Source organism: Sinohyriopsis cumingii, chromosome 15 (genome assembly GCF_028554795.1).
Source record: "Sinohyriopsis cumingii isolate HCF-2022 chromosome 15, ASM2855479v2, whole genome shotgun sequence".
Taxonomy (NCBI): Eukaryota; Metazoa; Mollusca; class Bivalvia; order Unionida; family Unionidae; genus Sinohyriopsis; species Sinohyriopsis cumingii.
Genome location: NC_142975.1, coordinates 144,710,906 through 144,724,002, shown reverse-complemented (window position 1 = coordinate 144,724,002; position 13,097 = coordinate 144,710,906). Strand labels below are relative to the sequence as shown.

The 13,097-nt window shown below is 35.1% G+C and overlaps 1 protein-coding gene across 1 annotated transcript in view; it reads right to left on the bottom strand.

The window, feature by feature from the left end:
• Positions 1-8,635, bottom strand: part of LOC149782981 (neuronal acetylcholine receptor subunit alpha-7-like) — a 40,573-nt gene extending 31,938 nt beyond the window's left edge. Inside the window, exons 1-3 of the mRNA XM_089935190.1 lie at positions 8,614-8,635; positions 3,679-3,830; positions 2,967-3,011 (exon numbers count right to left, since the gene is read on the bottom strand). Coding sequence (XP_089791316.1) covers positions 2,967-3,011; positions 3,679-3,830; positions 8,614-8,635 — 219 coding nt within the window. The remainder of the gene's footprint in view (positions 1-2,966; positions 3,012-3,678; positions 3,831-8,613) is intronic.
• Between the last annotated feature and the right edge of the window lie 4,462 nt (positions 8,636-13,097).

Here is a 13,097-nt window from a genome sequence, read left to right as displayed (position 1 = left end):
AACGAGCTACAGTGAAGTGCTGTAGCCCAATGGTCTTGTCAGATTTTGAGTTTCCCAGCTTTTCTTTTTCAAATCTAGTCAAATAAAGAATTATTTATGTTAAAAAAACAGCAAATATGTGTTATTTGACCCTGTCAAATCAATTTATTCAGTTTTCTAAATACAATACAAATCCACCGTTTTATTTCGTTTTTAAGGATTGCAGTGTGTATGCCTTCCAGTTTACATGACTCTACTTATAGAAGCAGTAAACCAAATTGGTTCTGATCACATGAATATGTTCTGACGAATGGAAATCATCCCTTCATTTAACAACTAATGCAACTGCAATTATTATTAAACAAATACATGTAAGTGATTGGAAATTGCAAGTTACTACAAACAGCAAATACATTTTGTGCATGCAGTCGATACCATCTGAGGGGACAAAGGCGCATTATGATTTTTGGCAAGATCAACCATTTCCTGAATTATGCAGAATATATATTTCTAAAATTGTTCTTTTTATGAATATCCTATATATTGTTATATATTTAATTTAATCGTTTGTTTGTTAGTTTTACATTTTGGTTATATTTTATTACATGCTTGTGTAATATAACATTAAATGCTGGACTTGACATTGTCCAAAATTATGTGCATTTCTTGACATTGAGAAAATAGCAGCTGATTTTGGCGGAAATGTTTGTCGGGCCTTCATTGGCCTGCATGCATATGCATGATACGCCACAGTCATCACGGTTTCAGGCAATGAGAAAGTAAATGACCTCAAAATCCTGAAAGCCAACAGACAGGCACAGGAGGCCTTCACACAGTTCAGGGAGGAACGGAATCTTTCCGAGGAGCTAAGGACAACATGTAAAAGTTCACATGCCTTTTTAAGAAGCGAAACATGCAATAGTTAACAGTAAATGGCTTACGATATCGTTAATTCAGCGCACAGAACAATGAGACAGAGTACACAGCTGTTCCTATTCAAAGGCTATTTCAAGAAACATTCCCAACATGTGAATTACCAGGCTGCAATACTGAAGAAGTGTTGTAGAAGGAACTAGCAACACCTAGTCAAAACGGGATAGGCCGAAAGCTGGAAAACCACGATAGAGAAATGCAACACAGCAGGCGCTTCATGCTGTGTTTGATTTACTGGCTGTGACTGTCCCAGTAGCTGCAAATTGCCAAAATGTGTCTGCATGGCAAGTGTCCTCTGATGCGAATGGTATGTGCAGATTTTCTGACTGTGACAGGCAACTGGATTATAAACTTTTTACAGTTCCTCTAAAGAAGAGCCAGGTGATCATGAGTATGGTTTCTGAGACATTGTATCACACATCAGTACTCAATGAAGTGCTCTTTTTGCTCTCCTTTGTACTGTATTTTCAGAAATGGAGTTTACTCCGCAGAGACATAAAAATAAATCATTTACTTTTAAACTATCCAACTGCCAGTAACTTTGAACATATTTCCTCTTTGAAAGTGATTAAACTGACAAATGATAAGACAGATTAAATAGAAATACACTGCTCATGTAGGTAAATGACTGAGTAAATTCAGATGCCTGCAAATTGTCTTTTTATGGCGAAGAAAGAGGCTGTCAATGGGGAAACATTAAGGATAATAGAAGGTTGTTTGTTACCCTCGCAAATACTGATGGTTGACTTGCTTTGCTCTTAATTTTAATACCCTGACTTAATAAATAAAGATTTACTGGAGACTGATATAAAGTCACTTCATTTAAAATATAGAAATTTTGTTACAGGCGAATTCGGTAATGAGCCTTCGTCCTCCAGTGTGGTACCGATGGACAACATTTGAGATCGGGGCTCATAGACTATTGATGTCTAATGCATACATGTAAATATAGAGCAGAACCAACCAAACGATACAGGTCAACTGACTGTACAGGGTATAAGTAAGTACGTCATTAGTATGAAAGCGGTAATTGCCATTTGCCCAGACATTCGCCACTCAGCAATCTTTACACTGAAATGCTTCTGGTGCAGTTAGCAGACTTCGTTATGCACTATGATACCGAACCTTGTTCACTTGAACTCAGCTTGAGAGAGTTTTAGGATCCCTATGGACTTAAGTCTTTCAAGATCTGTGTTTTTCTGTTTGAAATATAATTAATTGTCCGTACTTTATGCTGAATAAAGTTTATATTTTTGAAACCATTTCATTCAAAGCAATGTATTGTTTTGGAGTTAAATGTAATACATCATACTTGTACTATGCTTACTGGAAACGTATATTTATTCGCACTGTCTGCCATTTTGTTACGTCATTACTTAGTTCAGTACATTTGAAACTCTAAATTAAGTGCCTCCAGTGACCTTACTGTGTGATCAGGAAGAATTCAGCATTCTATAATCAAATTAAAGGAGCTTTTAATTACCCCAAAAATTAGAGATGATATTTCGTCATGTTTAACAACAATATGTGAGAGAATATCTAAAATTAATGGAGATCTGAGCTTTTTGCGTCTGCTAGAAGTGGTGACACGCATCACCTACTTTGGAATTTTAGTATTTATACATGTCCCTTTTTATATAACTGCTTCGGCTGGCAATACGTCATCAGAACGAAGGAAATTTATTTCATTCGTTCAATAATGTGTAATTATTATATTAGCTACCTAATTTTGGTGAGATATATTGGGTATGAAATTATATATACCCATTATACATAACATTTTAGCAAACTAGGCTAGACTAGACAAGATTAGAATATAACAGACCGGACTAAACTAGACTAGACAACAATAAAATAGAATAGACAAAAGAAGGCAAGACAAATTAAGACTATAATAGATCTGGGAAAAACCCAGACTGGTACAGACAAAGAAAAAAATACAACAGTAGGCTATACTATACTAGTTTAAACTAGCTTCTTTTGGGCTATTATAAATCAGACATATCTGAAGTAGATAACGGAAACTTGATAGATAAATATATATTATAACTTACAATACGTAGCCATGCATTCGTAGTAAGTACTTGATTTTTCAAATCCTGAAAGAGAAACACACCATGTCTAATATATTTAAGGATCATTCACATTTACAGCAAATTATATTCGACGAACTCAAAAATAATTATTTTGCCTGCCAGTTTCTACATCTCAATGGATTATAGTTGATCGTCGTGAGTCGAAGATGGTTGGGACATATTTATATTTAAAATCAGGCTTAAAATAAGCATATATTGCAAATGTAGTGAATCAAAGTCAGTGAAAATTTAATGGGAACTCTGTCATTTGCATAGACAAGCATGTCAACTTGGAGGCGTGTTTTCTACTTCATTGCTTTGCTGTAGTCATGATTGAAAAACCGGTTTAGTACCGAACCATCCATTCCCCGATACACTGTTTCCTCTCCTTTCACTCAATCTGAAGTAATCAGTTATTAAACGTCATTAAAACTGATTTACTTAGTTTTACAGACTTTTTTCTCACAAATCTCATTTATGAATTAAATTTACCTACAATTTCTGAAATTGTAAATATTTCTAAATTTGGACATTCGATGCTTTCAATCATTTTAGTGTGATTTTATTTCTGCAGGAATATTATTTGAACAAATTTAGTGATACCATTTTTAGTCATACTAATTAAAAAAGGATAGGCTTTGTTTGAACACCTTCCCAATCTGCTCCTTCACGAAAACTATAATCATCTTACCAAATCATGGATCATGATGATGAAGAACGAAATGTTTATATTTAGAGCTTCACTCTGGTTTTGTACTGGGCGAATAAACATTTTGTAGTTCTTGAATAAATTCTCGTGTAGTCTCGTGTGATCTTCTACAGTGGAAGCTACGGTGACACCAACTGAAAAAAGGGAAAGAAGTCACAATTGTTTTTTTTTTAAACTCTTTTCGTTTTACACACATGTAATAATGGCCGAAAAATAAAAATTTGCATGCAAAATATTGCAAAAAATTCAAGTAACATTTTTATTCTTTATTACTTATTTTGAATGCTCAGAGAGGGAAAATAGTCCATTAGTGCTCAAAGTCTCTAATAACGCGAAGCCTTGTATACACAGTACACAGTCTATGAAGGACTGGTAAAAATAATTGCTATCAGTAGGAGGGATAAAAGTCTATTTCGCTGCAAATATAATAGTCATGCATTCGAATCAAATCGATATTGTTTCTTTTTTTTATAGCACAGCTTGATTTATATCCAAGATGCTGTAGTTTCAGCCAAATAACCTTGTTTTACGCATGATGTATAAATACTGGTTGTAATAAAATAATAATGTGGTAATTGTGTCAAAATGTTTCTGAGAAGTCTCAGGATCAAAACTAACTTCTTCCTGTTTCTTATATATTCACTAGGAACATTAATTTAAGACACGTGATACTATACAGGACTTGTAGGGTAGGTGGACACAATAAATACCTGCATAAGAAGTGTAATATGACGTCATCTAAAGAGATGATGAATAAGCTCTAATTTCTGTGCTTGTCTGATTGGTTATTACTATGTACGGGTTCGTCTCCCGTTGTCAATGCTGGTCCTCATAGTTCTTTTTGGTCATCGTGTTTTTTTAAACCTTATTTGAAGTCCTTATACACTATTTTGTGTAGTATATCAGTTTTCACGGATACATGACAAGTTCCGTTGTGAATATCTTTACAATAGCCTCTAATTATAATGTAATTACACCGACGAATTGCATGTGTAGGTGTAATATGCCCGCCATTATACTTTTAAGCGTTACTAAGGTGTTGTTAAGTATCACTAGAATCGCTCTAGTGTTTCTTAAATTGTTTTGGCATTAGGCTGTAATGGAAGTTAATTCGTGGCCCAAAACGTATAGTACATTGAAATAAAGTGTTCCTCGAAACTGAATATTAGAGCAAGACATAATAGAGAGAGAGAAAAAAATGCGCCAAAGGCAACTTAATAATATAATTTATTCCACAGTGTGTGAGAAAGATGCTACCATACTAGCGTTGCTGTAATAGTCTATGATGCTGAGAATATAGCTCGTTATTATACAGTGCTATTAAAGTGGTTACTGTGGAGATCGATAACTGTGTACTGCATCGAGCGTCCATTATAGGATTCGTACAGGGAGCATTCATATTATTTATTCCCTTTTGGAGCGACCTTTATTTCTATCAAGGAAGAAATCCATATTTTCAAATTTTATATTTCAAGTATTCGTGCATTCTTGAGCATAAATGAATGTTGTATGCAGTTTTCTTTCTGACACTGGAAATTCAGAATTTTTCTCCCTGCATTTAAGTTTGATCTTTAGATGGTGAGAAATGCAGCTAAGTTGCATATCATAATTCTACGTGTTCTACACTTTCATTTCTATCTGTTCGCATCTTTTTTGTTAAATACAGTAACCACATTTGTATTATTCCTTTTACTGATCTTTTCTCGACATTCAATACTGAGACACAAGCATGCCATTCCTATTGATCTAGGCAAAGAGGAGTTCTTGTGTACTTTAATAAGCAAGAGTGCAAGATTGATATAATCGTTTGAATTGATTTGGACCCATTTTACAAGAAAAGACTTTATTCAATTGAATTTGCTGGAACGTCAAAGACTGAAAACTTTATTCAAACAGTCGTTTTCGACCAATGCAATGTTTGTCTTTATTATTGTTAGTGTTCATCACATTGCCGAGAGTAAACACATTCTTCTATTTTGTGATTCCAATTCCAAGCTGATATCGAGTCGAAGTCGGCCTTGCGCTAAAGCAAAGCTCGGGACGTTACAGGTTACTACCATTTCAAAATATTCCTTTAACACTGACACTTTATTGTTTTTTTTTTATTCTCTAGGGAATATTGTAATAAATTTCCAAAACAAAATAACATTACTGTAAAGTCATTATTGTAACTGATGCAAATTGACTTCGCGCAGTAGTCAATGACATAATGCATATAATGCAAAGGCGGCGGCATTAAATATTTATAATCAATATAAATATTTAATGACGATATTCCATGATATTGCTAAGGAAACTTTAACAAGATTAATTGTGACAGCATCAACTGTACCATGACAAAGAAAGGAGTATTTAAAATTCTAAATATTTAGCCACGACCTTGTGTCGTCTCCATTAATTTCTCTGAGCTAGATCTGTTTATATCAAGATATTTTGTTAAATATGTTTTCTTTCTATAGATTTTACTCGCGATGGGCTTTTACTATTTATGTTGTCTGCAGAAAGAGAGAAAGAAATTTAAAAATATTCCGAAATATCGAATCTGGTAATGTGTGCTATTAAATAAGTTTTCTTTTCAATATTTTTCAACCCTTTTGTATATGTTAATCATCTCTCTGTCCATCTAATGTAACCCATTTCACAACTAAAGACTTTATCAATATACATTTTTAACAACACACAGTCAGACTTTATTCAATATACACTTTTAGAAGCGCACACTTAATCTTTATTATTGGTAGTGTTTAATAAATTTCTCAGATTTAAAAAGTTATTCTATTTTGTAATTGAATTTCAAAGTTGAAATTTTGTCGAAGTTGAAGTAAAGCTCGGGACGATACACAGGATACCTTCCGTCCATAGCAGCAAAAATCGTGTCTATATATGAGCAGTTGCCTTACCGAACAATGAAATCTCTTTGTTTTGTTCATGATCAGTGTGTTATTAATATTAAATTACCCACTTTATAATGTTGTATACATCCATTACAAGTGGGGGCATCTTGATGTGGTGCTGTCTGTCCGCGAGAAGCATGTAAGCAGCATTGCACAAACACTTAATATAGACAAATTCAATTGGCTAGCACGTTTGTGTTTTGTATATGTGGATGACCTGATTATGTGGTGAGGTTAGTACAGTTTTTAACACATTATGGAACGTTTATAACTTTCATGTACCAAAAATACCGTATCAGTACAATGTATTAACAACTTCTTAAGGTGCACAAAGGAAAATTTACCGGCATATTTGTATCTATATGTAGATGACATGATGAGTTTGGAAGGCGATTTCAGCAACTAATTAATTTGTTTCCTATTTGTACATGTCTGAATAAATTATACAGAGTACCAACGGTGACTGACCCGCGACTGAAATCACTGTGAATTTTTTAATAAGAAATAACTGGGAAACGTAAGTGCGAAAAAGTCATGTTTCCAGTAGCCCTAGATGCAAGTGCATTGAAGGTACATTATCTGCATGGTGAAGATGTATGAGCTATTTATTCACACCGTTTCTTCCGTTCGGTCTTTATTTTTATTTACTTTCACTTCATTTTATTTTGCAGGAAAGAAATAAACATAATCACCAAATCAACGAGACAACAGCGGGATTAATTAGACTGGTTATTAAGCAAGAAAGATAACTTAAAAGAAAAGTAGAAAGATTTGGAAGCTATTGTACTGTATTGTTCTCATTTTTGTTCTTCTCAGAAGGGCCCAGGAATTGTTTCCACGCACTCCACACTTGGGTGAGCGACATGCAACAGTTACTCGTCTCTATCCTTCTTATGATCAACACAGTACACTGCTGTTATGTTTGTTCAATAACCACGTGTGCCTGAGGCGAGCTTGATGCAAAAATGGGTGAAAACCGTGAAAACATTATGTTCTGCTATATGGTTCATTTGATGGACATGTAATGAATAGAGGTTCTCAAACGGGTCATGATTTAATATTGAATTGATGAAATGCGTTGAATAATGACCATCTTTTACGAGCCTTAGCAAACAAAAGCTGGACATTATTTAATAGGATTAATAAATTTAATATTGAATCATTACCCATTTGAAATTCTGTTTATTAGATAGTTTTTATTTTAATGGAAATAGTTTAGAGAGAAAGAAGAAGAAACAGTTTTGTTATTCTGACACTGTCACTGCACGTATCATTTGTTGCGCGCAAAAATAGTCCCAGACGTTAGTTGAATTAACTTCTATAACCAGATGTATTTATAATTAGATTCTGTGCAAAACATAATTAAAAAAGCTAATCACCTTCCAAAAATAGAACATTTGAACATCTGACACAGACATCATTTTTGAACACTGGATGTAAAAGGGAAATTTCGTGTGATATTGCTTAACTTGACCCGGGGTGTGTTTGACAACCCGTATACATCGATTAGAATAGTTTCAATACTCCTAAATTGTGTTAGTTTAACTACGAAGCCTTTAGATATTCATGTGAAGGAATGATTATTGGATGCATAAATTCCAGAGTTACTGTAATGCATTTGTGACCGGATAGTTGCATTATTTGATTTTGAACAGTAGATTACAAAAGACATAGACACATTTTATTTATAGTCAGAATCACATCACATAATATGAAACATTAGCTCACTTCACTTATTTTATCACGTAGACATGCTGTGATTTGATAAATTTCCGTCATTTGGGAGGTTGGATTATATTTACATTCCTGTGTGAACAGAGGTGAGTTTATTTACTCCTATTAGTTAACATTTAAACCATGCTTGTCATAGGGTGGAGTCCAAGTTAGTGGTATGCCGCCCACTCAACTCCGCGCTCCGCCCGCTATCCATTAACCTGTACCATTAGTTTTATTCATTGTTGTTGGTTATTTTGGCTTAACGCCCTTTTTCAGCACACGATAGGCTACTCATGATGTATCTTACCCCTCTGAGGTAACTTGGCCATATTCAGACAGACGTGGCCTTTTCCCCAGTGCCATTTGGGCAATCGATTCGAAAATGGCCGCCAAGATGCTAATAGCGATAATGAAAACAAAAAGTTCCATAACACGGGGTAAGGAAAATACACGCGATAGCAGCCAGTCAGTAAAGAGATTACGGCGCAAGAATTCCATTGATTTATTTGGATCAGTGAGTGTCACATAAAGTGATATGTTAACATTTTGTCATATCAAAATTATTAATATGTACAGGCTGTATGTAAAGTTTACCAGCTATATGTAATACGAGAACATAATGTCGATAAAGTTATCTTTCAACGAGCTATGACACATCTTTTTGAGTTCGATAACGGAGAAGTTGACAAACAAACATTAGCAAATTGCATGTTTTTCGTCTAGTTAGATATTATTGCGTTTGCTCCAGTTCACCGACATTGTCACTATTGTTCAGCTTTTTAAACAAAATAAGTTGCCACACCAAAGCAAACATGCAGAAGATATTTGTATACGTATATAATTACTTTTCACAATAAAAAATATCGGTAACCTGCATTTGAAAGAACAATTCCAGCCGTCCCAATTTCTACCAACATTCGTAATAAATTATCCGTTTTGGCTAAACCTCAGTTCTAGAGAGCAACTAACACGCGTCATAAAAAGAAAGACAGCTGATTGTCTAAAAGAATTAGGTAATTTATAGGTTATTTAAATTTCGGCCATTCATTTGTTGTCTCGACATTATGTGCATTATGAATAGATTACAGCAGCATGCATTATGTGAAAGCTAGTGGGAAATGAATAAGACATTCAAAATAGCTGTTTCTAATGTAGCTGGCAACATTTCTCTCATTACATACTTATAAACAATATTTGCCGGCCTCTTCCATTTGGCGTGACAATGAAGTTTTATTCTATAAAATATCGGCGACTTGGGCACGTGCTATATTGCTGACCTAAAAATGGGCATTTGCTGTCCCTTAACTTCTAGGAGGTTTAAAATGTATAATAGCGCATTGAAATAAAAAGTTCGAAACTTCAAAGTTCAAAATGTCGCCTGAAAAGTGTCACTGAAAATGCGAACACCATTAGAAATATTAGTGTAAAAACGTTTTGAACTGGTCAACAGTGTTTATTGTTGAATTAAGAAGCACACTTGATAATAGATTGGATGGAACAAGAAATAAGCTATCACATGTTTAACAAGGATTACACCTAAAGATGAGCAAAAATAAATGTAAATGCAAAAAATGTAACCTTTTTAAAAATTACCTCAAATATATACAAGACTTTCACAATACATGATTATATGTGGTGTTATATATTGCGAAAAGACAGTTTGCACTAGATTTACTTGAAACAGTATATACAAACTTTTAGACTTTACTGTCATTACCTCTCCAACCCTTATGTACAAAAAGACTTTGAACGGAAATTACATTTTTAAAAGATAAGAATGGAATGTGGTTCTAATTGATTCTGTTGATGCAGTAGCTATATGACTGTACTCCGAAATTCGATTATTTTCTACTTTAACTCTTTAGTTCACTTTTTACAGGCTTGCTGTAGTATCATAAGGGTTCTATTATTTTAATCCTGAAGTATTAGTAGTAAATGGGGTCACTATAGGGACAATGGGACTTACCATTAAAAACAGGGCTGGGTCACTATAGGGACTAGGTAAATTTAACATGGGGAAAATTGCTGGGTCACTATAGGGACAAGGGAATTTAACATGGGAGAAAAAAAATAGCAATTCTAGGGACAAGGGGAATTTAACATGGGAGAAAAAAAAGCAATTCTAGGGACAAGGGGAATTTAACATGGGATTTTTTTAAAAAAAATAAAAAAATAATAAAAAGGGGTAGGCAATTGAAAGTCAAGATCTTTTCGAGAGATTGGAGTGACCCTGAAAAGGGCCTTTGGGTTTCTTCTTCTTCTTCTTCTTCTAACTCCTCCACTTCTTCAACCATCTTCTCACTTTTGTCACTATTCCTGTCTTCTTTTTCTCCTTTTTTGGCATCCAGTCAGTATGACCCAATGCTCTGAACTTTTCCTGGACTTTGATCCAATTTTGATTGAGCCTCTCAGACTCTGCCTGTTTCTTTTTGTTTTCTTTATCTTTTCTTTCTTTACTCCATGTCTCTTTAATCTTCTCTACTTCTTTCTCCATTACTTTTCCCATCAGATCTTCCCCTTTCTTCATCTTGTCCAACCCCCATTTTACATTCCTCCACTCTGTCCGGTACAATATCTTTTCTAGGAAGCACCGGACTTGGATGACATGATCCAGTGCTTCCTTCAAACTTCCCACTCTGACATAAGGTGGGTCAATGAAGCCTCTTGACTTATTGACTTCTTATTCTATCATCCCTGTTATGAGATCTCTGGCTGCCTTTAGACGTTGAACTTGACTGGTCTTTCATATCTCCATGCCTCCATTCATTTTCTATTTTTTTCTACAATATATTCTACATCCATTATCCAAAAATAGATGTCTCTCAATAGATTAAATAAAACTGATACTTGAGTCATTTTGTCTCGGTTATTTATTTATACTAAAAGCGCGGACGTGAAGGAAAACATCCCCCTAAAAACAAAACTTATATTACCTAGATCATGACCAAATAACGCGCGGACCTAAAAGAAACGCTCACTCACTTTTTACTACCCATTACTAATTTAAAAATTTTCATTTTAAAAAATAATATACTATCCACATACGTAAATCAGCCAAATCAAACCCAAATCTACTATCACCACACTTAAAACAACAAAAAAACATTATCATCATCTACTATCCACACAAACGTACGTGAGCGCTTACAATCACACACACACACACACACACACACACACACACACACACACACACACACATTTTTTAACTAAGAAAAACAATTCATGTGCTTATACACGCACTTCTATTTTTTTGAACTTATTATAGGCAATCGATTGTTATTTCTTTTCTAGAGATTGGGGTAGCCCTGAAAAGGGCTGTTTTTTTTGTGTGCGAAGTTGAAGCTAGGGCGATCTTTTATATTCTACGAATGCGACGTCCTCTGATGATATACTTTCTGACGATAGGTCTGCTTCTTCGGAAAGAGAAGAAGAACTCTTTGGTGTCGATACGACAATCGACAAAGCCTCTGTCAGGTTCAGGTTGCTGCTGCTGCTGTTGTTGCTGTTGCTGCTCTCTCTGCTGTTTCTGAAGTCTGTAGTTCTCTGTCCATTCTTCTTTCTCCCTGTTCATTTCTTCTCTGAAGAGCTCTTCTATTAGGTCTTCAGTGACTTTTAACATTCTCACATTCTCTATCTCTTCTGGCTTCGGTATCAGACTGTGTCTGACCCTATGCAAATTCACGTAGGCTTCGTTTAGCTATGCTAGTCTGGAGCACATCTTCGTAGGAGGATGAGTCGACAATGGATGGTTAGATTGGAGGCTACCCCCGGCTTTAAAGTCAAAGCGCGGACGTGAAGGAAAACATCCCTCCACGGTTTTCGAGCCGGAACGTTCAATGAGTGTTATGGGAGGGATAGTAAGAAGTCAAAGAGCATGAGTCAAAATTCTTATAGCCAAACAAACCACAAAGGCACTTTTTTAAAACCACATTTTTTAAATTCAAAATCACTTAACACTAGCAAACAACTCTAACATTTTTAAACAATAACCCAACAATATAACATCAAACATTTTTTTTTTCAAATAACAAACATTTTTTTCTTCAACTAAAACATTATTTTGGACAGGGTTGACAACGTTGTGAATGAAATTGTGACTTCCACTGTTGGAAGTCATTAGGCCATTGATGGACACTACGTTTCCTAGCTTGAGACAAAAGATAAGCATAATGGTCACAGAACCATTTATCTACTTTCACATCGTTTCTAGAAGAAGAACGAGGATCAAAATGAGTCACTAAATGTTCTAAGGAATAGCCCAGGCTGCGATGATGCAGAAAATACACACAATATTATCCACACACCAAGGAATCTGTGCCTTGTAATTTCACATCATTGAATCGAGTGGTCTGAGCATTTCTTCTCATAAAGTCGATGATATCGTCTTCCAAAGGAGGCAATCCATACGAATCAAAATATTCCACACATCCTTCTTGAGGAAAGTAGACGGCTATCCAGTGGGTCCTGGGAGATGACTGTCGTCCGTGTTGATGACATAAGCTTGATGGTCTTGAGGTTTGCGATGAGGGAGTTCATCTTTAGCACAGACGACAGGATTCCAAGAAGCCGTATACGAACTGTGGTTCAAAAGGTAATAAAGTTCCCAGGTATCCATGTGATTTTCTTCTTCACAAGTAATAATAAGTCATCAATTTGATCCTGACTTTTTGCTTGAAAGTGTCTGACAAATAACCGTTTCTTATGTTCGTTTCCCCACTCTGATTCAGGAGAGCTTCGATACGATGGATCTCTTGAGTGGTTAATGGTGGACAAGAATGTTCACGCAAG